The following is a 25,157-nucleotide window of genomic DNA, read 5'->3' on the forward strand; positions in this document are numbered from 1 at the left end:
GGCCTTTCAGAACTTGGCAGCAATGGGAAGGAGGCATTTGAACAGAAAAAAACCATAGTCACCAAGACCAGTTTGAAGATGGCTGACATAATTATGTAAGAAATTATGGCAGCTTGCATAAAGTAGAAGGAAACAGCACCATTTGTAGCAACATGGATAGACCTAGAGATTATCATATTAAGTGAAGTTACATCAGACAGAGAAAGAGAAATATCCTATGGCATCACTTATATGTGAAATCTAATTTTAAAAATGATGCAAATGAACTTATTTACAAACCAGAAACAGACTCATATATCTTGAAATCAGACATATGATTACCAAAGGAGAAACATGCAGGGAAATAATAAATTAGGAGTTGGGGTTAATTGGGGTTAATATATACCCACTACATATATAAACTAGATAACAAGGACCTACTGTAAGCACAGGGAACTCTACTCAATATCCTGTAATAACCTATATGAGAAAAGAATCTGAAAAAGAATGACGATATATACATATACATATATATGTATATATATAATTCACTTTGCTGTACACTGGAAGCTAATAAAACATTGTCAGTCAAATGTACTTCAATAAAAATTGTTTTAAAATTATGGCAACCTGAATTAAGATAGAGGTAGTAGATTAAAGAGATGGAGGGGGATGTGGAGACGGGGCAACTAGTATGGCTCCTGGTTTCTGCGTGGGTGCCAAAGGGGAGAGTTGTGTCAACGACTAAGCAAATGTGAAAGGAGAAACATGTCAGATAAAGACGTCACCGAGTCTGCAGTATCTACCAATATCAAACTGTATGGTAGTCTGAGGACCAGTTAATATCTGCACAGAAAACTTTAGAGAGAAATATAGCTTGAAAAATAGAGACTGGGGAATCATTAACATTGAGTTGGAAAGTGAAACCACAGGAGTTGTTAAAATCGTAGAGGAATAATAGGTTAAGAGGACAGATGGGCAAAGGATGAAACCCTGAGTAGCACCAACTTTGAAAAGACAAAGAGAAAGGATGAAGAGCCCTTAAGAAAGAAGAGGCAGAGGGGCAAGAAGAACACCAGGAGAAAGAAATGATGTGGAAACCAAGTAGGCATAGTGTTTCAATACAGCAATAATTATCAACAGTTTGTAATGAATGGAGGGTGTTCTATGAGAAACAGGAGAAAGAAAATGCACTGGAGAAAGTCAAACTGTAATTTGGAGATATTGAGGCTATACTGTAGGATTTTCTACGATCTCTTTAGGAAAACAGAAAGGCTGTGGGGTTGGCCTGGGCTACCGATTATTGCAATATATGAAGATAGAAGGTCATTGAGACTGTTGGTAAAAGTAGTTCTATAACGGGGAAGAGCTCTAAGAAAAAGCTTATAGACTGGGAGAAGAGGGAAAACCTTGAAAGTTTCTTCGGAAGCAACTGTAGTTGAACTAGGAATGTAGAACAGTTAGAAGGACAGGAGAGGTTGTGATCAAAGTTGAGCTTAAAACTTCGAATGAGAAGTTCCAAGTGGTGACCATGTCCTGAGGGTGGCCATAGGTAAGGGTGACTGAGAAAGTGATGAGATGATGTGCACTAGAGTTTGAGGTCAAGTTACTGTGCAGTTAGGATGTGGGAGGTCCTTCTGGGCCCTGAACCTAGGTTGTATCACCCCAGATGATGACAAGACAATGCCTGAGACACAGTTGATAAATCACTGGAAAAGATATAAATGGAGAGGAAGCTATAAGCGAGGTGGCAAGTCCTCAATGGATATGCGACAGTGGCTACCAGGTCAGATACTGACAAAGATGAAAGGATGATTAAACAGCAGTAGTCCCAAAGAAGGAGTTTTAAGACTGAGACATAGGCTAGAAAATTCTAAACTATGGGAAATTTTTGTTGTTTTTGTTTCGGGTTCTGTGTCTCTGTGTATGAGCTAAAGTTCTTAAGGTTGCAACAATATAGAACAAATTTAATAAATTCAAGACTAAAAAGGATATATTAAAAGGATACTGGGGTAGCTCATTAAATTTGAGGAAAACCAGTTAATCACACTTCAGGAGGAGCAGCTCACTGGGCAACTCACTGAACATAACTCTATAGTATTGCCATTGATAGCACTCAACTCTCAATGAAATTGTTCCTCCAGTTTCAAATTCTCAGGAGAGAGATTCTGATTGGTCCAGCTCAACTTAAGTTTTGTTCCTCGTCCAGTCAGCTACAGATAGGAAAATTGCATCATGCAGTAGAAATATGACTACACAAGAGTTCTAGGGAAGAGAACAGATGCCGGTGGGCTACATCCATGCAAGATTCCACCTGCTAGGGGGCCTTGTCCCACAGCCAATATTCCCATTTCTCTGGTCCAGAGAAGATCAGACTCAGGAAAAGACCTAAGACTCACTTTCGATCATTTGAAGACCAGTACCTGTCCCTCAGCTTCTGTCCATAAAACATTTAACAAATACCTTGGTGAGTAATTTTTGTATTCCAGGCACTGAGGATACAATCGTGAAAAAGAAAAATTCTTTTTTCTTATGAAAAAGAAAAATTACTCCCAAAAGCTTGTATTCTAGTGGGAGAGAGAAGGGACAGAAAGAATAAAATACTTTCTGCTTGCAAAAAGTTCTAAGAAGGACATGAAAGGGAATTTTCAATAAAAGTAGTAGAGTGGAAACTAGAGTAGGAAGCCAAGGAGGACCTCTTTGAAGAGGTGATAGTCTCAGCTCATATAAATCGTTTCCTGTGTCATACCAACATCCTGTGGGGGCAGACTGGAGGGTGTCAGGCAGGGAGACCTGGAACAGTGCCCCTGGGTGGGGAAGCCTAGCAGAGACTCAAGGGCAGACCAGTTAGGAGAAGGAAGAGGGTTCCAGAGGAGAAGGACCAGGAATAGCTTAGAGCCAGGCCTTCAAGCTGTGGTTTGAGTGATTGCTCATGGGAACAAAAAAGAAACAAATAGAATGAGAAATGGAGTGGAGCTCTGCACCAGAAGCAGGCGGAGTCACTCCCCCTCAGGCACCACCTAGGCTTGGAGAGGGAAGGAGCAAAGGGCCTTGGTAGACAATGATTTCCTACCCCTCCCAGTCATGAAATCCAGGTCAGCCTGAGGACAAGGATTTTTTGTTTGTTTGTTTTTAATTAATTTTTTATTGGAGTATGGTTGATTTACAATGTTGAGAGTTTGTTTGTTGTGTTTTGTGTTTTTTTTTTTTTGTCTCTTGGACCCTTTGAAGAATATGATGCAAGTTGCAAGCCTTCTTAGAAAATACACAAATGGTCTTCCACGTATGATTATGTAATTCTAGTTAAAAATCTCAATCTTGGGAAATGAAGTGCGTTCTCTCTCTCACACACACACATTTATTTTTTACATTTAATTTTTATTTTTACCTTTTCACCCTCTGCATCCATTTTCCCCTCTCTGGCAAACAACAGTGTATGCTCTGTATTCAGAAGTTTGTTGTTGTTGTTGCTATTTTTTAAGTTTATTTTTAATTGGAGGGTAATTGTTTTACAGTGTTGTTTTGGCTTCTGCCACGCAGCAACACAACTCAGGCATAAGTATACATATGTCTCCCCTGCAGAAGTTCCCTCCTACCCCCTACCCCATCCCACTCCTCTAGGCTGTCGCAGAACACAGTGTTGAGCTCTCTGTGATATATAGCCATCTCCCATTAGCTATCCATTTTACACGTGGCCATGTATATGATTCAGTGCTACTTTCTCAATTCATCCAACCCTCTCCTTCCCCCTCGTTGTCCACAAGTCTGTTTTCTATGGCTGTGTCTCTATTCCTGCCTTACAAATAGGTTCATCAGTACCATCATTCTACTGCTGCTGCTGCGGCTAAGTCGCTTCAGTCGTGTCCGACTCTGTGCGACCCCATAGACGGCAGCCCACCAGGCTCCCCCATCCCTGGGATTCTCTAGGCAAGAATGCTGGAGTGGGTTGCCATTTCCTTCTCCAATGCATGAAAGTGAAAAGTGAAACTGAAGTCGCTCAGTTGTGCCCGACTCTTAGCGACCCCATGGGCGGCAGCCTACCAGGCTCCTCCATCCATGGGATTTTCCAGTCTAGATTCCATCAATTCAGTTCAGTTCAGTAGATTCCATAAAAGTGAAGTGAAGTCGCTCAGTCGTGTCCGACTCCTTGCGCCCCCATGGACTGTAGCCTACCAGGCTCCTCCCTCCGTGGGATTCTCCAGGCAAGAGTACTAGAGTGGGTTGCCATTTCCTTCTTCAGGGGATCTTCCCGACCCAGGGATCGAACCTGGGTCTCCAGATTCCAGGCAGATGCTTTAACCTCTGATCCACCAGGGAAGCCCAGTAGATTCCATATATATGTGTTAATATGGGATATTCATTTTTCTTTTTCTGACTTATTTCATGCTGTGTAACAGGCTCTAGGTTCATCCAACTCGCTAGAACTAATTCAAATGCATTCCTTTCTTTGGCTGAGTAATATTCTGTGTATATATATACCACTGCTTCTTTATCCACTCATCTGTTGATAGACATCCAGGTTGCTTCCATGCCCTGGCTATTGTAAACAGTGCTGCAGTGAACACTGCGGTGCATGTATCTTTTCGAATGATGGTTTTCTCAGGCTGTGTGCCTAGTGCTGGGATTCTTGGGTCACGTGGTAGTTCTATTCCTAGTTTTTTAAGGAATCTCCATACTGTTCTTAGTGGCTGTATCAATTTACATCCCCACCGACAATGCGACAGGGTTCGCTTTTCTCCACATCCTCTCCAGCACTTTTTTTTTTTTATAGATTTTTTTTTGTTGGTGGCCATTCTGACCTGTGTAAGGTGATACCTCGTTGTGGTTTTGATTTGCATTTCTCTAATAATGAGTGATATTGAGCATCTTATCATATGTTTGTTGACTATTTGTATGTCTTCTTTGGAGAAATGCCTGTTCAGGACCTTCAATCACTTTTTGATTGGGTTGTTTGTTTTTCTGATATTGAGCCGCATGAGCTGCTTGTATATTTTGGAAATTAGTCTTTTGTCCATTGTTTCACTTGCAATTATTTTCTCCCATTCTGAGGATTGTCTTTTCATTTTGTTTATAGTTTCCTTTGCTGTGCAAAAGCTTTTAAGTTTAATTAGGTCCCAATTCGGAGAAGACGATGGCATCCCACTCCAGTACTCTTGCTTGGAAAATCCCATGGACAGAGGAGCCTGGTAGGCTGCAGTCCTTGGGGTCGCGAAGAATCAGACATGACTGAGCGACTTCACGTTCACTTTTCACTTTCATGCATTGGAAAAGGAAATGGCAACCCACTCCAGTGTTCTTGCCTGGAGAATCCCAGGCACAGGGGAGCCTGGTGGACTGCCATCTATGGGGTCGCACAGAGTTGGACACAACTGAAGCTACTTAGCAGCAGCAGTGGCAGGTCCCAATTGCTTATTTTTGTTTTTATTTCCATTATTGAAGGAGTTGGGTCAAGAAAGATATTGCTGTGATTTTATGTCAAAGAGTATTTTTCCTTCTTGTTGTTATTTTTAAGATTCCACATATGAAAGATAATATGTTTGTTTATTTTCTGTCTGACTTATTCCACTTGGTATAATGCCCTCAAGGTCCATTCATGTTGTTGCAAATGGCAAGAGTTCATTCTTTTTTATGACTGAATAATATTCCTATATGTGTATGTATCACATTTTCTTTATTCATTTATCCATTGACAGACACAGGTTGTTTTCATGTCCTGGCTATTGTAAATAGTGCTGCAGTGAACACGGGGGTGCATGTATTTTTTTCAAGTTATTGCTTTCATTTTCTTAAGATAAATACCCAGAATTGTGAGTGCTGGATCATACAGTAGTTCTGGTTTTAATTTTTTGTGAAATATAAATACTGTTTTTCATAGTGGAGACATCAATTTACATTCCTAGCAATGATGCCTCAGGGCTCCCTTTTCTCCAGATCTTCACCAACATTTATTCTTTGTCTCTTTGATAATAGTCATTTTAACAGGTATAAAATGATATCTCATTGTGATTTTGATTTACATTTCCCTGATGATTAATGATGCTAAGCAGATATATGTCTTTTCTGAAAAAGGTGCCTTTTCAGATCTTCTGCCTGTTTTTTAATTGGATTGTTTGGGATTTTTTTGCTATTGAGTTGCATGAATTTCCTATATATTTTTGGATTTTAACACCTTATTAGATGTATGGCTTGAAGATACCTTCTCCCATTCCATAGGTTGTCTTCTTATTTTGCTGGTTGGTTCTCTTGCTGCACAGGAGCTTTTTCATTTTGTATAGTCCCACTTGCTTATTTTTGCTTTTGTTATTTGTGCTTTTGCTGTCATATCCAAAATCTCATTGCCAAAAGCTACATCAAGGAGCCTTTCCCCTCTGTTTTCTTCTAGGAGTTTTATGGTTTGGGATCTTATATTTAAATTTTTAATTCATTTTGAGTTGATTTTTATGAGTGGTGTAAGCAGGAATGTAAATTGATATAGCCACTACAGGAAACAGAATGGGAAAGCATAGTCTCTTCAATAAATTGTGTTGGGCAAATTGGATATTCAGATGCAGAAAAATGAAAATGAACCCATGTCTTGGGTCAAACTCATGTTGTTCGAGGGTTAACTCTATAAGATCATATCATCTGCAAATAAGGACATTTTTAATTCTTCCTTTCTGATTTGGATGCCTTACTTCTTTGTCTTGCCTAATGGCCCTGGTTAGAGCTTCTGATACTATGTTGAAATGGATCCTCATCCAGTAGCCTTTTAATGTTTTTTCTTTCAACTTTCAGGTGGTTTTTGCTCTTACAGACTTTGTCATAGAAAATCTTGGGAAAGCCTTTATAGAGACACCACCTGTGGACCTGCCCACTCTGTATCAAGACATGTCATACAACACTCCCCTGGTATTTATCTTAAGCACAGGCTCAGATCCCATGGGTGCATTTCAGAGGTTTGCCCGGGAGAGTGGATATTCAGAAAGGTAAGGTCACATTGTTCCGTTTTTATCATTCATATGAACATCACCTAGTTAAAATTTCCCTTTTTTTTCCTTCCCTCTGTGGAATGTGAATTCCTAATTCAGGTATCCCTTATAAGTTAAAATATTTAATATATTTTAAATATATATAAATAATATATTATATATTAAATATATAAATATTTATTTAAATATAAATAAGTTAAAATATTTAATAGTTAGTTACACATGTGATTAAAGTGGTAGTAAATTCATAAAAGCAGATGTAAACTTCATTTGAACAAAGGGGAGATTGTTTATTGAGGGATAATTAATTAAATAATAATTAAAACATTTGCTATTTAAGACATTATTTTAATGTAACTATAAAGGTCTGTACTTTACACCTTATGCTCAAATGTACAAAAAAATCCCATAGCTCTTTAGGTTGTGTTATTAATCTCTTCTTTCTCCTGAGCCTCTATTCTGCTGAGTAAGAAAAAGAGGGGGAAGTTTAAACTTGTGAATTTACAATATTATCTTTTCTTCAGATTTAAATCTCTCCAGAGTAAGCTGTTTTGACTCCTTTCTCATAAAAACTCAGTCTTCCTGACTCCTTCTTTCCCAAGTCCTCCCCAAGATGGTGTTCTGATGGGTAGGAAAGTACATAAGACCACGGAATAGCAGGGAAGAGTAAGGGTCTCATATCTAGGAGGTAATCTCCAGCGCCGACAGGCCCTTGCATGGAGATTACGAGACAATGAATTCCATCTGTTCTTTGAAGTTCAAAGAGTTGGACACAACTGAGCAACTAAACAGCAACAATCTTTATTAGTCAAGCTTCTCTAGAGAAACAGATATATATGGATATATATATACACACACATAATACAAATTATATATATTATGCAAATAACATATATATATTACCCTATTGTTGTTGTTGTTCAGTTGCTCCATCATGTCCAACTATTTGCAACCCAATGGACTGCAGCATGCCAGGCTTCTGAGTCCTTCATTATCCCCTGGAGTTTGCTCAGACTCATATCTATTCAGTCAATGATGTCATCCAATCATTTCATTCTCTGATATCCCCTTCTCCTCCTGCCCTCAATCTTTCCCAGCATCAAGGTCTTTTCCAATGAGTCAGCTCTTCACATAGGGTGTCCAAATATTGGAGCTTCAGCTTCAGCATCAGTCCTTTCAATGAATATTCAGGGTTGATTTCCTTTAGGGTTGGCTGGTTTACTCTTCTTGCAGTTCAAGAGACTCTCAAGAGTCTTCTCCAGCACCCAGTTCAAAAGCATCAGTTCTTTGGCACTCAGCCTTCTTTATGGTCCAACTCTCACACCTGTACATGACTACTGGAAAAACCGTGGCCTTGAATATATTATGCTATATATGTGTGTATATATATTATACATAAAATGAGATATTTGCTGACATGATTATGGAGGCTAATCTCCAAAATCTGCAGTCAGCAAGAGAGAAACACAGGAAAGTCAATGTGTAATTCTAGTCCAAGTCCAAAGGTCTGAGAACCAGAAGTAATAATGATATGAGTCCCAGTCTGAAAGCCAGCAGACTCAAGACCCAAGAAAAGTCAGTGTTTTCATTTGAATTCAAGTGCAAAGAAATACAGTGACCCAGCTCAGTCAGGCTGAAGGAGTTCCCTCTTCCTCAACCTTTTCATTCTGTTCAAGTCTTCACTTGATTGGGTGGGCCCCATCTACATTAAGGAGGAAAATCTGCTTTACTCAGTCTGCTGATTCAAATATTAATCTCACCCAGAAACATCCCCACAGACTCATTCAGAATGATGTCTGACTTAATGTCTGGGCACCGTGTGACCCAGTCCAACCTCACTAGTAATTAGGAAACAATAAGTTAAAACCATTAAGAAGATATTTCATACTCATCAAATTAGCAAAATCGTGCCAAAGATAGGGAGCTATAGAAATATTCATATTGCAAATGGGAGTGAAAAATTAGTTTAAATCATTTTGAAGAGAAATTAGCAGTATATCAGAGTTGCAGAGAGCATTCCCCATATCCCAACAACTCACTACTGAATTTGCATGTTCAAAGTCAGTCATGGATGGGCAAAGAGCCATATTCAGGAACATTCATAGAAACGTGTTTATAATAGCAACAACAAAAAAAACCTGGAAACAACCAAAATGTCCATCTTAAAAAACAATGTAAATTGTGGCACATTCATATAATTGAATATAATACACTATAGCCAAGAAAATAAATAAATTAGGACTATGTTTATTAATATGGATGGGTCAAACTGCTGGTGCTGCTAAGTCCCTTCAGTCGTGTTCGACTTTGTGCGACCCCATAGATGGCAGCCCACCAGGCTCCGCCGTCCCTGGGATTCTCCAGGCAAGAACACTGGAGTGGGTTGCCATTTCTTTCTCCAATGCATGAAAGTGAAAAGTGAAAGGGAAGTCACTCAGTCGTGTCCAACTCTCAGCGACCCCATGGACTGCAGCCCACTAGACTCCTCCGTCCATGGGATTTTCCAGGCAAGAGTACTGCAGTGGGGTGCCATTGCCTTCTCCGCACACAAACTAATACTGAGCAAAATAAATTAAGTTGCACAAAAATTATATAATATTGGAGAAATTTGATAAATCATATAAAATTATTAAACAGATATATGTTATATGCTGCTTATGAATTCACATTTTTGCAATAATAGTATAAAGAAAAATACAAAAGTTATACCAAGTCCAGGAGAGCAGTGACCTTGTAGAAGATGAAGTTTGGGTAATAAGAAAAGTGAGACGAAGGGGCATAATGCAAGCTCAGATCATATGTTTTACTTCTGAAGCTGGGTATGGGTACATATATTAACTTTATAACTTTTGTTATAAAGGTTATAAAGGTGTTATAAAGGTAAAATACTTGGCTGATGAAATTAATAATGAAATGAAGAGCCTTAATCTTTATACTCAACAAATAAACGCAAGATCTTCAAATACCTATGCAGCATTTAGAAATTTAATGATTTTCTAAGAGACAGGTATTTCAAAAAGAATAAAACTTATTCCCTGCCCACAATAAGTCTTATAAATCTTAAAAGTTAATATTTTTAATATTTGGAAAGCAAAAAAATGTTCTTATGAACAGCTTGTTTGTTAAAGGGAAATCATACTGGAAATTTTCCAATAAATGGACAATGACAAAACAATATAACCTATCAAAAACCAGAGGGTGTTAGTAATAAGACACTTAGTGTAAATTTATACATATGTAATGACTTCTGGTTCCAGAAATGTCAGACTAAGAACTCAGGCTGATATTCCCACTAAGAAAAATTGGGCAATCTAAAATTTAGTTGTTAAGCTCTAATAGAAGGAAAAAATAATAAGCTGAGAGCAGAAACAGTGACAGAAAACATCCATTCAATAGACAAGATTTAAAAGAACAGAAGTTGCTTTTTTTGAAAAATTTAATAAAATATAAATCTCTCTTGAAACTAATACAGAGAGAAAGAAACAGAGAAATTCAAAAAACCTATGTCATGAATGAGTAAGAGAATATCACTATAGACCTGCAGACATTAAAATAATCATAAAAGCATATTATTTAAAAAGAAAACTTTGCTAATGAATTTGAAAATGTTGATAAACAGGAAAATTCCTCCAAAAGCACACCTTTAAAAAACTAATAAGAATAATTAGAATATCTAAATAGTTCAAGAATTTTTTATTGAATTCATTATTTAAAAACCTCCCCAGAATTCTGGGTTTATTTCAGTAATATAAGCATTAAAATACTGAAAATAATTTAATTCACCATGTTGAAAGAGTAATGACAAAATATCCTTAAAGAAGAAAACTATTAATTCAACATATGCAGAAAAAGCGTCTGTTAAAATTCGACATGAATTCATGGTGGGAAATGTCCTAATAAACTAAGAATCTAGAAATCATGTCTTAAAAAGAGAAAAACAGAAATAGGACGTTCTTCTACTCAGACAAAATGTATCTTAATTTTTAGTGGATTTAGCAAGGTTACTGGACTTAAAATAGATTGCATTAATGCATACTAGCAACAGAAACTCTCATTCATTGTTGGTGAGAATACAAAATGGTACAGCCACTTTGGAACAGTTTCATGTTTCATATGATCAGCCATCTGGCATTTACCCAAAGGAGTTAAGAACTTATGTTCACCCAAGAATCTACGTTATACAAGAGCCTACATTAAATGCATAGCAGCTTTATTCATAATCGCCAAAACTTGGAAGCAACCAAGATGTCCTTCAGTAGATGAATGGATGAATAAACTGTGGTGTATCCGTACCATGGATACTGTGCTGTGCTTTCTGTGCTTAGCCGCTCAGTCAAGTCTGACTCTTTGCTACCTCATGGGCTATAGCCCACCAGGCTCCTCCATCCATGTGGATTCTCCAAGCCAGAGTACTGGAATGGGTTGCCATGATCTCCTCCAGGGGCTCATCTCAACCCAGGGATTGAACCCAAGTCTCCTGCATTGCAGGTGGATTCTTTTACCATCTAAGCCACCAGGGAAGCCCAAGAATACAAGAGTGGGTAGCCTATCCCTTCTCCGGGTGAACTTTCTGACCCAGGATTTGAACCAGGGTCTACTACATTGCAGGTGTATTCTTTACCAGCTGAGCTACCCGGGAAGCCCACAGTGGATACTATTCAGTGCTAAAAAGAAATGAGCCTATCAAGCCATGAAAAGACACACAAGAACTTTAAATGCATATTACTAAGTGAAAGAGGCCAATCTGAAAAGGCTATATATACTGGATGGTTCCAAGTATATGACATTCTGTAAAAGGCAAAACTATGAATACAATTAAAAAAATAATAATAACAAAGAGTTTATATCCAATGTAAAGAACTCTTAGAAATCAGTAAGAAAAAAGACAGGTGAACCAGTAGGAAAAAAGGGGAGAGAAGAATATAAAAGCAAATATCCAAATGCCCAATAAATAAACCTATGAAAATGGGAAATAATTTAAAACCTCAGTGAGATACCATTCTATATCTATCAGGTGTTGGCAAAGTTGTGGAAAAATAAGTACTCTCACCCATTGCTGGTACAAGTGTGGAATGATGTCATCACTCTGAAAAACAGTTTGATATTATAAAAAAATTCAGCATACACATACTCTGTCAAACAGCAGTTCCATTCCTAGGAATATACACATATATACATACAAGGAATATATACATACAAGATGGAGTACACATTTATGCCAAGAGACATCTGTGAGAATGGCTATTGCAGCATTGTTTGTAATAGCCAAGAACCAGAAGTAACCCAGATGTCCAGCAAGAGCAGAAGGGATGAATAAACTTGATATAAGCATACAGTAGAATATTAGACAGCAATGAAAATGAATGACACACAGTAATATGAATTAATCTGAAGAAATAATGTTGATTGAAATAGACCAAATATAAATATACACTTTATGATTCCATTTATATAAGTTCAAAAACAAGAAAAATTAATCTATGGTGTTAGAATTCAAAGTAATTGTTGCCTTTGAGACAAAGGGAGGATACTAACTGACAGGGTACTAGTAATGTTCTCTCTGTTTTTGGCCCTGGGTGGTGGTTCTTCTGTACACTCTCTTTGAGAGAATCCATCCAGCTAAACACTAATGATTTGTGTACTTTTGTATATATGTTGAGACCCCATGGACTGTAGCCTACCAGGCTCCTCTGTCCATGGGATTTTCCAGTCAATGGTCCTGGAGTGGATTGCCATTTCCTTCTCCAGGGGATCTTCCCAACCCAGGGATTGAACCCAGGTCTCCCGCATTGTAGACAGACGCTTTACCATCTGAGCCACCAGGGAAGTCCTATATATATGTTAGACTTTGGGTTTTCAGAAGCTTTTTAAAAACTGACCTATAGCATTAGAAGTCAGGACAAAGGGTACCTTTGGGAAGGAGGAAGGGAAGATGATTGGAATAGAAAGGAGGTAGGAGAGATGTCTCTGGGGTGTTAGGGAAGTTCTCTTCTCAAGCACAGATGTTTTTATCCTCTATGCACTTTTATTCATATATTTGTATACATAGAACTATATTTGTCTTATTCACTTTTGCATGTTATAGTAAAAAAAAAAACAAGAAAATAAGAAAAAATATCTTTACATCTATCAGAATGAGAATTTTGAAATGTATGCATATTCTAGAAGCCTACCATATTTATATTTATTAATAGTTGCATTACTTAAAAGTAATATGAAACAGCATTTCATTGTTGTTTTTGAATTCAGGGTGCAGTCAATTTCACTGGGACAAGGACAAGGACCTATTGCTGAAAGAATGATCAAAGATGCAATGAAATCAGGAAACTGGGTGTTTCTGCAAAACTGCCACCTTGCTGTTTCTTGGATGTTGGCAATGGAGGAGCTAATTAAAACCTTCACAGATTCAAGTATGTTGAGCATATAGCATTTATATAATAATACCATTTTTATGTGGCCTTTCTTGTTGAATCCAATCCTTATAACAATTATTATTGGCATTGTTTATCCTATATTAAAAGGAAAAATTTGAGATCTAGAGGGGTTTAGTTAGGTTACACGACCCTGATTCAAATAAAAATGTTCAGACTCCAAGTTGAGGGTACAATGAACTGCGTCATTTTTGTTTCATGTTACCTTCTATGAAAGACCATTTGAATTCAAAATAAATAACATCTAGGCATGATGTTAATTTTAAAAAGAAATAGAAAATGGACTTAGGACAAAAGAAGAAAATTATGTTTTTCACTACAGAATGAGAGACGTTCAGGAACAGAGTTCAAGTTAACACCAGTTCTCATGGTGGTGTTTTACCACTTTTTATCCTCTATAACCCACATGACAATTAACTTTCACATGTATCTCATAGACACACACACCCCCATGGGTGTGCCCAACATAAGTCGTAATTGCCACCACTAACTATACTATCACTGCCTTCTTTCCCACTCAAGTAAGTATAATGGACTGCAAAGAGAGAAGTGGAGTTGGAATTAGGAACTGTATGATAGGTAATAAGCTGTGTGGGGCAAACTTCCTTACTGTTCCAGGAGATCATGGAAGAGAACTGCCCACCTGGGATATCCAGGGCCTTTTCTCTGGTGTCCTCCTTTGTGTCCTGACAGAGGGCTTTCTAGAAAGGTGAGAACTGTGCAGATGACTTTCCTTATCGTTGCCTGGTAAGATGAAGACCTTCTCCTTTACAGAGCAGCCAGCCTGCACTGGTCACCAAGCCACCAACAGGGCTTAGCAGCCTTCCCCAAAGAGCCCTCACTCCCTGATTGCCCCATGCCCTGCCTTCTACAGACTGCTTCTATCAAGGACAGAGTCTGTAGCATCAGCCACCCAGAATCTCCACTCTTTCCACTCTTCATGATATGAACAAGAGATGGCTTGCTTCCTGTGGGGTCTGTGACTTACTTCTATTTAAATAAGTAAAGAAAATGGTATGGTGTTTACTACTTGAATCATCAGATTCCTTATCCTGATGATTAGGATTATGATTAAGAAAAAATGCTAGAGAAAGCATCTAAAAGCAGTTTGCTGCAGAGCTACTATGGGAGCCTTCTGAATAAGGACCAGTCAATCACCTTCACAATGACCTTGCCAGACCTACAAGGAGGCTGGATGGGCCACGGCAGCCAGAGAAGTTGTTGATGAAGTTTAAGTGCTTAAGTAGACAGAAAAATCCTCTTCTGGTCCTTGTTACAACCGTTTACTAACATAACCATTTGGGTTCTAACGTTTAACCTGAACCAGTATAAAATAAGATACATTCAGGGAGGGACTTCCCTGGTGGTCCAGTGGCTGAGATTCCATGCTCCCAATGCAGGGAGCCCAGGTCGGAGCCCAGGTCAGATCCCTGGTCAGGGAACTAGATCCCACATGCCACAGCTAAGACCAGGAGCAGCCAAATAAATAAATAAATATTTTTTAAATTACATTCAGGTAAGAAGTTGAAAAGAGAAAGTGAATGAAAGAAAAAAGAGAGAAAGAAAAGGGAAAAAAGCCTCTGGACTTGAAATTCTAAGACCTGAGTAGAGTTTGGCCCCCACCACTGCCTGACTATATATATCACACCTCATCTCTGGGCCTCTGCTTCCTCAGAAATAAAGTGACTACACAGCCCCATTGCTACAAGTCCATACTAAGATGATTTCTATTCTATTCCAATTCTAAACTTCTATGATGTCTATAAATGTTAAGATCCTCGATGCTTTTGCAGTCATGAGAGAAAAAAAGGATTTTTAAGATGCTTCTCTAAACCTGGCCTTTTTCACTCTTCAGTTTGTATGTGTGTGTAGGAGGGGTAGTTAATGAAAGCATTAGCCCTAAGATTTTATGATATCTGACTTCTATGCTAATCAGTCAGTCAGTTCAGTCGCTCAGTAGTGTCCAGCTCTTTGCGACCCCATGGACTGCAGCACACCAGGCTTCCCTGTCCATCACCAACTCCCAGAGCTTGCTCAAACCATGTCTTTCAAGTCGGTGATGCCATCCAACCATCTCATCCTCTGTCATCCCCTTCTCCTCCTGCCTTCAATCTTTCCCAGTATCAGGGTCTTTTCTAATGAGTCAGTTCTTCACATCAAGTGTTCAAAGTATTGGAGCTTCAGCTTTAGCATCAGTCCTTCCAATGAATATTCAAGTCTGATTTCCTTTACAATTGACTGGTTTGACGTCATTGCAGCCCAAGGGACTCTCAAGACTCTTCTCCAAAACCACAGTTCAAAAGCATCAATTCTTTGGTGCTCAGCTTTCTTTATGGTCCAACTCTCATATACATACATGATTACTGGAAAACTTTTTACCATAGAAACAACTTTAATGTTGCTCTGGAATTGCATTGGGTTGGTCAGAAAGTTTGTTTGGGTTCTTCCCTTGAACTTTTTGGTCCACCAAAAGGTAGACTAACTTTACTAGAACAGTACTAGAACTAACTTAATCTTGGCTATTTAATGTAGCTCATTAGTTTAGATTACTAAACCAAGAAGCATAAATACAACTTTAATCTGCAGCCATTCACTTAATAAATATTCGAGAACCTACTGTGTACCACACACTGTTCTAGCTACTTAGGGCATGTTGGTGAACAAAGCAACCACAGTCATCTGCCCTCCTCAAGCTTACATGCTAGCGAGTGGAGACAGAGAAACCACATAGACAAACCACATAACAAATAAATAATGTATATGGTATGATAGAATGTGATCGGTGCTTTGGGAAAAATTAACAGTAAAGTAAGGAGGAACAGGAAGGTCGGGGTGGAATGGGAGTAAGGAGGAAGGGTGGAGAGCAGTTTTAAATGGGGTGGTCTGGGTAGACCTCTTTGAGAAGTTGGCATTTGACCAACACTTGAGAAAAGTCAAGGAGTCTAAAGGAAGAGCCTTCCAGGTAGAAGGAACAGCTACTGCCTGGGGGCTCCCCATAAGGAGGTAGGGGGAGCATGCCAGAGGAACACCATCACTTGTGCTTAGAGACCAATGATGAGAAAGGCCTCCTTGGATGATGCTTGTGTCTTCCTGTGACAGGAACAGTGGTTTTCCCAGTTCTGCTCTGGCCTTTTGAAACTGGAATGCAGCTTGTTCTTTCTTAGGTTCTATGCCCACAACTCAAAAAGGAAGCATGTTGACTTCTTGATGCTGCCTGTGAGGTCTCTCCATTTCCCTGCTCACTGAGTTCCCTTTGCTTCTTCTCTGAAGAAGGAACACATTCCTTTATTCTCCATAAGGCTTTCTGACCATTTTCATGGAATTTTCCCTAAGTTGAATGGCTAACAACAAACAAAAATTAAAACAACTTCACAAGCATAAAGATAGTAACTGTCCTTTTTTTCGTTTGAAAAATTACCAGTTTCAGAGGAATGATCCTTAACATTTCTATCAAGAATTGAAAGTTAACATTCCTGGACTTCCCTGGTGGTCCAGTGGTTAAGAGTCTGCCTGCCAATGCAGGGGACACAAGTTTGATCCCTGGTCTGGGAAGATTCCACATTCCTCATGGCAACTGGACCTGTGCACCACAACGATTGAAGCCCTTGAGCTTTAGAGCCTGAACACCACAACCAGAGAGTAGCCCCTACTCACTGCAACTAGAGAAAGCCCATGCCCAGCAATGAAGACCCAGCACAGTCAAAATAATTAATAATTTTTTTAAAAGAATAGAACAAGTTCTTAATTTCTTTACTCAACTGTGCCAACATCCAGACTGCCAGGATCACCTGGGTGAAGAGCTTCTAGAAGGAATCCCCTCGCCTCCATTCTAGAACATTTTACAACATCACATATTTTAAAAAGATAAACTAGTCCTTAAACAGAGCTTATCTTTTTCTATCCTATAATAATTATTTCTTATAGAAAAATATTACTGAGTTAAGCATTTTCTTTTTTGTCTTTGTTTTAAACAGATGTTGTTATCAAGGACACATTTCGACTTTTTTTAAGTTCCATGCCTAGTAGTACATTTCCTGTGACAGTCCTTCAAAATTCGGTCAAGGTAACATATGTTCGTGGTTGAACTCTGTGACATGATTGGGCTCAGGGTGCTCCCCGAGTGAATCCATGGAGCCCACTGGGCCTGTGCAGGGTTGTGTCAGGGTTTGGTCAGCCAAGGTGGAGAGGTGGGAGTCAGTGTCCATTCAATTTCCCAGGCCACTGCCCTTCCTGTGTGCCCTTCTGCTAGTCGTCCAACACCTCCCTGCTTCCCCTCTTCAAGAAAATGTCTAGGATGCAGAGAGATGAGAACTGAACCCTTCTCAGAGTTAAGAAAATGTTTCAGCATGTGGGAGACAGGAAAGCCCACAGGCAGTATGGCTGATGGGTTGAAACCTCAATTGTCGTTCACATAATGCAGAAAACTTGGATAGAGAGGCTTACTAAGTAAAAAAGACCTTCAAGCTGAGGGCTGGAGACCCTAAGGCAAGTCCCAGAAGGCATCTTTTTTTTTCTTTTTTGGCCATTATGCACAGCATTCAGGATCTTAGTTCCCCAACCAGGGATCAAAGTTTCCTTATATGGGAAGCCTCTGCATATGAACTTGGAGAAGGAAATGGCAAGCCCCTCCAGTATTCTTGCCTGGAGAATCCCATGGACAGAGGAGCCTGGTGGGCTACAGTCCATGTGGTCACAAAGAGTCAGACATGACTGAGCAACTAACACACACTTCTGCATATGAATGATCACTCAGGAACCAGGGTTGTCTCTTCCCTGGTGCCCCATGCCATTAAGGCAAAGTGTAGGGTGATGGTGGACATTGAGATGACCAGAAAATCCAGTGCAGAAGGCCTGAGCATCCTTTCTGGCCTGTGGTTAGAAAAATGGACACCAAATGGAAAGGTCTGAGATTCTTGTAGAGGTGGTTCACCCACCCACCATAGGCCTGAGAACCCCCTGTTCTCCAGAGGACAAGGCTGACAGGGATACAGAGCTGGCAGGAACAGGGCAGGAATGCCTCCCAGGCATCAGTTACCTGCATCCCCTCACTGGCTTCTATATGTGTTATTTGGAAAAAAATTAAAATCTGTACAACCACACTCTCTGCCATGTGTCTCTAAATACAGGTAACCAATGAGCCTCCAAAAGGTTTACGTGCAAATATCAGACGAGCATTTGCCGAAATGATGCCTTCATTTTTTGAAGAAAATATACTTGGAGGAAAATGGAGACAAATAATATTCGGTATTTGTTTCTTCCATGCAATTATTCAGGTACACTAAATTTGCTAATTTTTTAAATATAGACAAGGAGAAGTGTATTAGGTTAAAAATCAATAAAGGGCTTCTATGGTGGCTCAAATGGTAAAGGATCTATCTGCAAAGCAGGTGACCTAGGTTCGATCCCTGGGACAGGAAGAGCCCCTGAAGAAGGGAATGGCTACCTGCTTCGGTATTCTTGCCTGGAGAATTCCATGGACAGAGGAGCTTGGTGGGCTACGGTCCATGGAGTTGCAAAGAGTTGGATACGGCCAAGTGACTAACACTTTAAATCAATAAAAAGTAAGAATTAAAAGCTTACAAATGACATTGTGAAATGCTGAGGTCTTTGTTCTGTCTGAACCCAAGTTGTTTTAATTCAGTCCCTAGACTTCCCTGGTAGCTCAGATGATAAGGAATCTGTCTGCAATGTAGGAGACCTGGGTTTGATCCTTTGGTCAGAATGCTCACTTGGAGAAGGAAATGGCTACCCACTCCAGTATTCTTGCCTGGAGAATTCCATGGGCAGAATAGCCTAGCAGACTATAGTCCATGGGGTCGCAAAGAGTCGTACATGATTGAGCGACTAACATGCACACTCTCTGATTTCTGTATGACCCTTGCCTCTGTACCTCACAGCTTTGCCTCCCAGCTCTGCTCTGACCTAAGGAGCTACATTGCCTGGATAAATGCAGTAGGTCAAATTCAAAAGCATGAAGCTGTCTCCTCAGCTGTGCTTCACTCACAAAATCTGCTTCCCCTCCAGACTCTACTCCTGAAATGGATGGTCCCATTTTTGTAATCACCTACAGCCAGAATTTCAGGACTGTTTTTATCCTTCCTCCTTTACACATATATATCATGTTGGTCAGCAAGTCTGCATTTTTTATTACAATAATTTCACTCTCACCTGTTTCTGTTTGAGTGGGCTTACCACCCTTAATGGCTTGCCTCCAGGACTTCCCTGGTGGTTTAGATGGTAAAGCATCTGTCTACAATGCGGGAGACCTGGCTTCCATCCCTGGGTCAGGAAGATCCTCTGGAGAAGGAAATGGCAATCTGCTCCAGTACTATTCCCTGGAAAATCCCATGGACAGAGGAGCCTGGTAGGCTACAATCCTTGGGGTCACAAAGAGTTGGACATGACTGAGCAACTTCACTTTCACCACCCTTAATGGCTTCCTCCCTGTGATTAGATCCCCAAGTCTCCTGACCAGTGACCTTCAAATCAGCACTACTTTCTCCTTCCCTCTGTTCAAACTCACTACCCTGACCTGGTGTCCATTCTGTGGCCTTGTACAGGAACTCTGACTTTAGCTTTGTATCCCTGTCTTGACTAAGTAAGCTGCCTTGTTTTCAAATGTGTTTAGTCTGCCAAGAAAGAATTAGTAGAGAAAAAAGCAAAGATTAAATATGCAAGATATGAAATAAATAAGTAAACAAGACCCTAGAGAAAATCAGAGACTCTGGATTAGAGCATCTATGTGGGAGGCCTTTGTTCTACTACAAAAGCATCTGAGATGTAGGAGGTGGTTTAAGACTTAGGGAAATTTTGAAATCAAGAGGAGCAAACAGAGTACAATTGCCATTATATGGGAACAACCTAAGTGTCCCTCAAAGATGAATGGATAAAAATGATTATATATATATATATATATATATATATATATACATACATACAATGGAATACTTATCAGCCATTAAAAAGAATGAAATTTTGCCATTTGCAGCAACATAGATGGACTTGGAGGGCCATTATGCTAAGTGAAATAAGTCAGAGAAAGACAAATACTGTATAACATCACTTATACGTGGAATATAAGAAATGCAACAAACTAGTGAATATAACACAAAAGAAGCAGACTCACAGATATAGAAAACAAACTACTGGTTACAGGTGGGAGGCTACATAGGGGTGGGGAAGGAGTGATAGTTTATGATGAATGGTGTCAGATTCATGACCTCTGGAGGAGAGAATTTAGATCCGGGGCCAGAAACAAGGCTTGATCACTCAGAGCTTTTGTGTGCTACTGCTGCTGCTGCTGCTAAGTCGCTTCAGTCGTGTCCAACTCTGTGCGACCCCATAGATGGCAGCCCACCAGGCTCCCCCATCCCTGGGATTCTCTAGGTGAGAATACTGGAGTGGGTTGCCATTTCCTTCTCCAATGCATAAAAATGAAAAGTCAAACTGAAGTTGCTCAGTTGTGTCCAACTCTTAACGACCCCATGGACGGCAGCCTACCAGGCTCCTCCATCCATGGGATTCTCCAGGCAAGAGTACTGGAGTGGGGTGCCATTGCCTTGTTTTATTACAGTGAAAAAGGGATAGGGAAAGCTTCTGACATAGATATCAGAAGGGGGTAGAGAGTGCCCCACTCAATAGTCTTATCAAGGCCTTATATACTTTTACAATTGGTTTCTACAATGGAAAGACCTTACCAGACCCACTCCCACAACATACATCTTAAGATAACAGGATTAGAAGTAACAGTAGAAAGGTCTTACCAGACCCACTCCACATAAGATAACAGGATTAGACAGAAGGTTCTCCTTAAGATGGAGAAATATGTCCTTGAGCAAGATACATTGTTGTTATATATTCATTAGTACAGAGCTTAAGGAAAAACATACCCTTGATCAAGATGAGTTGTCTTGTGTAATAATTAGCTCTGGGCTGAAAGAAAATAATGTCTTATGTGACTAAGATGAAGGAATGTAGAAAAAAAAACTTTTGTCCTTTTCTCCTCCTTGAGAGCCAGGGACTCTTTATCAACCTATCTAAGAATTAACTCTCTCAGAAGGTACAAACTATTGAGTATAAGATAAGCTCCAAAATGTATTGTACAATATGGGGGCTATAGCCAATATTCTGTAATAACTGTAAATGGAGTGTAGCCTTTTAAAATTGTATAAAAGATAAGTTTTAAAAAAAGAAGAAGAAGGAATATGGCACCCATCTTCTGATATAATCAGTTTAGAGTTAAGAAATTAGGTAGGAGAGGGTGATAACAAAGAGCGGGAAAGATTTCCCTGTGGAGAGTCATGAAACAGGAATTGAGATTCTGGATACCACTTTTTTAAAAAGGTCTCTATGGAGAAGTCAGGGTATAATCAACCCATCAGGCATGACTGAAAAGCCTACGTGATGGATAGACTTCTGAGAAGATTTAGGGGCAGCTGTCTCCATCACACAGGTGATTAGCATCAGTATTTTTATACCAAGATGACTCTAAGGTGGGATATTTTTTCTTATTTTGATGGGTAAATATTTTATTTTACCATAAAGAACAAATGTTCTTTTGTCAGGTCTGTCACAATTTCACATTTCCAGTAATATCTAATCATCTTTTGGAACATTGGAAAAAGGCCAGAGTTGGAGGAAGAGGTGCCTGCCTTATTTGGTGAAAGTCAAACTGCAAGCCTCACTCAAGCTGAATGGCATTTTGCATAATGAGGATGCCAAGCTTCAACAGAAACTCTGGTTTTCAGTATTTTATGCAGAATTAATTTTATCAAATTTTAAGACCATTTTCATTTTCTGTTCTAGGAGAGAAAAAAGTTTGGCCCTCTTGGTTGGAATATCTGCTATGAATTTAATGATAGCGACAGGGAATGCGCTCTACTGAACCTCAGCCTTTACTGTCAAGAAGGAAAGATTCCCTGGGATGCACTGATTTACATCACTGGTCAGTATGCCCACATGGTCTGATGTCCAGCTCTCCACCACACGGTTGTTGGTTTACATCTACCTGGCTTATACCAAGATGGTGTCCTCCCAAGTGTATAGTGAGGGTGGTGATGACTTCTGATATTCCCTTTGAGAAGATAAGACCGTGATAAGAATATCATAAGAATGTTTATACAGAGAAGATGAGACAGATATTTTCCCAGATAATAATAGCAAACTCTTAGCAAACTTCTTGCTACATGCCAAGCACATTTCAGGCACAGCCCATGAATTAGCAGATTTAATGCTCATAAGAACCCTATAAGGTAAAGGCCATTATATCCCTATTTTACAAATAAGGAAACTGAAGCACACAGTTTACAAGGGTGAAGCCAAGATTTAAGCAAGCAATCCAGCCTCCAGAGTTTGTGCTCTTAAATTCAAAAGAATCTGAACATGGTTGACCAGTAGAGACCTATTGAGTCAAGGGTACTTACAACAAAGGAAAAAATATTTTATGAAGTATAATTTTTAGAAAATATTAATTGTGGCCCTGTGAGATCTTACTGGTAAAACTAGATCCAGTTTAGACCATGCAGGCCCAAATAATGAAGAAAAGATTCCCATTAGGAGGTGGGGGAGGGAGAGAGCCTGAAAAGGAGCAGAATGGGAATGGATGGTTTTCATTGGTGAACAAAAGAAATGAGGAACAGCAGAGAAGAGTCAGCTGATCTAGAGACTTGAACAGCATGTGACACCTTGGAACATGCTTGAGTGAAGGGCAGTGAAACAATAGTGAAAATGGATGAAGACCTATCTCCAGGCTGGACCGAGAAGGCTGGGCATGGAACCTGGGAAGCTCCTTTGTACTTCTGCCCCCAGCCACTCCTGTGGGGCTGAGATTGCTTAACATAACAGTGAACTAGACAGTATTCTCCCTGCCACCCTGTACATACCCTGAAATTTCTGCATCCTAGCTTTTCTCTGCTTTTTTCTTTCCTAGAACCTTTGACCTTTCCGTTAGCTCAGTTGTTTCTACTGCCATGAAAGTAACTGGGTTTTGAAAAGCATAGAAAGGAACAAGACAATGATATATCTTTTCTCACTACTACTATTCAATGTTGTGCTGAAGTTTCTATCCCAGGAAATTAGACAAGGAAAATAAATAAAAGGCATCAGTTTAGAATGGAAGAAGTAAATTATTTGCAGATGACAACATCTCGAATGCAGAAAATCCTAAAGAATTCACACACACACACACTGGATGTAACAAATGAGTTCAGCAAGGCTGTGGGATACAAAGTCAATATACAAAAATCAACTTCTTTTCTGTACACTGGCAATGAACAATTTGAAAATATTTGTAATTATGTTCATGATAACATCAAAAAGAATAAATTTAATTTAAAAAGTGCAGATTTGTACACTGAAACCTGCAAAGTGTTGCCAAATAAAATTAAAGATAATCTAAATTAGTGAACTGTGAGAAGGCTGAGCGCCAAAGAATTGATGCTTTTGAACTGTGGTGTTGGAGAAGACCCTTGAGAGTCCCTTGGACTGCAAGGAGATCCAACTAGTCCATTCTGAAGGAGATCAGCCCTGGGATTTCTTTGGAAGTAATGATGCTAAAGCTGAAACTCCAGTACTTTGGCCACCTCATGCGAAGAGTTGACTCATTGGAAAAGACTCTGATGCTGGGAGGGATTAGGGGCAGGAGGAGAAGGGGACAATGGCTGGATGGCATTACGGACTCGATGGACGTGAGTCTGAGTGAACTCCGGGAGATGGTGATGGACAGGGAGGCCTGGCGTGCTGCAATTCATGGGGTCGCAAAGAGTCGGACACGACTGAGTGACTGAACTGAACTGAAATTAGTGAAGAAACATGACATGCTTATGAATTGAGAGATACAATATTGTTAAAGTGATAACATTCCCCAGACCAATCTATAGATTTAACACAATCTATAGATTTAACACGGGCTTCCCTGGTGGCTCAGATGGTAAAGAGTCTTCCTGAAATGCGGGAGACCTGGGTTCAATCCGAGTCAGGAGGATCCCCTGGAGGAGGGCATGGCAACCCACTCCAGTATTCTTGCCTAGAGAATCCCCATGAACAGAGGAGCCTGGTGGGCTACAGTCCATGAGACTGCAAACAGTCAGACATGACTGAGCAACTAAGTATAAGCACAACATAGATTTAACACAATCACTGACAGATTTAACAGCTGAAGCTGATCATAAAATCTGCGAAAATGTGAAGGGCCCCAGAAAACAAAAACAATCTTGAAAAAACAAATGAATGAGTTGGAAGAGTTATAATTCCCAATATCAAAAGTTATACAAAACCCCAATAATCAAAACAGGATTTACTGTATAGCACAGGAAGCTATATTCAATGTCTTGTAGTAAACTATAAAGGAAAAGAATTGGAAAAAAGATATATACACATATATGTATAATTGAATCATTTTGCTGTACACCTTACACACAATATTGTAAATCAACTAAATTCAACTTTTTTAAAAAAAACTATATAGTACTGGCATAACATTAGACATATAATCAATGGAACAAAATTGAGAATCCAAAAATAAAGTCTTATATTTATCATCATTTTTAACAAAGGCACCAGGACAACTTAACAAATGATGCTGGGACAATTGGATACCCAGCTGCTAAAGAGAATTTGAATCCTTATCTCAGAGCATACAAAAAAATTAATTCAAACTGAGTGGTATATCTAAATGTAAGAGCTAAAACTATAAAACTCTTAAGAGAAAGCATATAAATAAATCCCCATGACTTTAGGTTAATTATGGCTTCTTAGATATGGTGCAAAAGGCACTAGTAAT

General features: G+C 39.4%; 1 protein-coding gene across 1 annotated transcript in view; it reads left to right on the top strand.

The window, feature by feature from the left end:
* The window catches only part of DNAH6 (dynein axonemal heavy chain 6), a 284,532-nt gene that overhangs the window by 218,875 nt on the left and 40,500 nt on the right, over positions 1 to 25,157 (top strand). The window contains exons 63-67 of the mRNA XM_068975806.1: positions 6,754 to 6,944; positions 13,197 to 13,357; positions 17,353 to 17,441; positions 18,505 to 18,651; positions 22,184 to 22,322. Of these exons, the coding sequence (XP_068831907.1) occupies positions 6,754 to 6,944; positions 13,197 to 13,357; positions 17,353 to 17,441; positions 18,505 to 18,651; positions 22,184 to 22,322 (727 nt within the window). The remainder of the gene's footprint in view (positions 1 to 6,753; positions 6,945 to 13,196; positions 13,358 to 17,352; positions 17,442 to 18,504; positions 18,652 to 22,183; positions 22,323 to 25,157) is intronic.

This window comes from Capricornis sumatraensis, chromosome 1 (genome assembly GCF_032405125.1).
Source record: "Capricornis sumatraensis isolate serow.1 chromosome 1, serow.2, whole genome shotgun sequence".
Classification (NCBI taxonomy): Eukaryota; Metazoa; Chordata; class Mammalia; order Artiodactyla; family Bovidae; genus Capricornis; species Capricornis sumatraensis.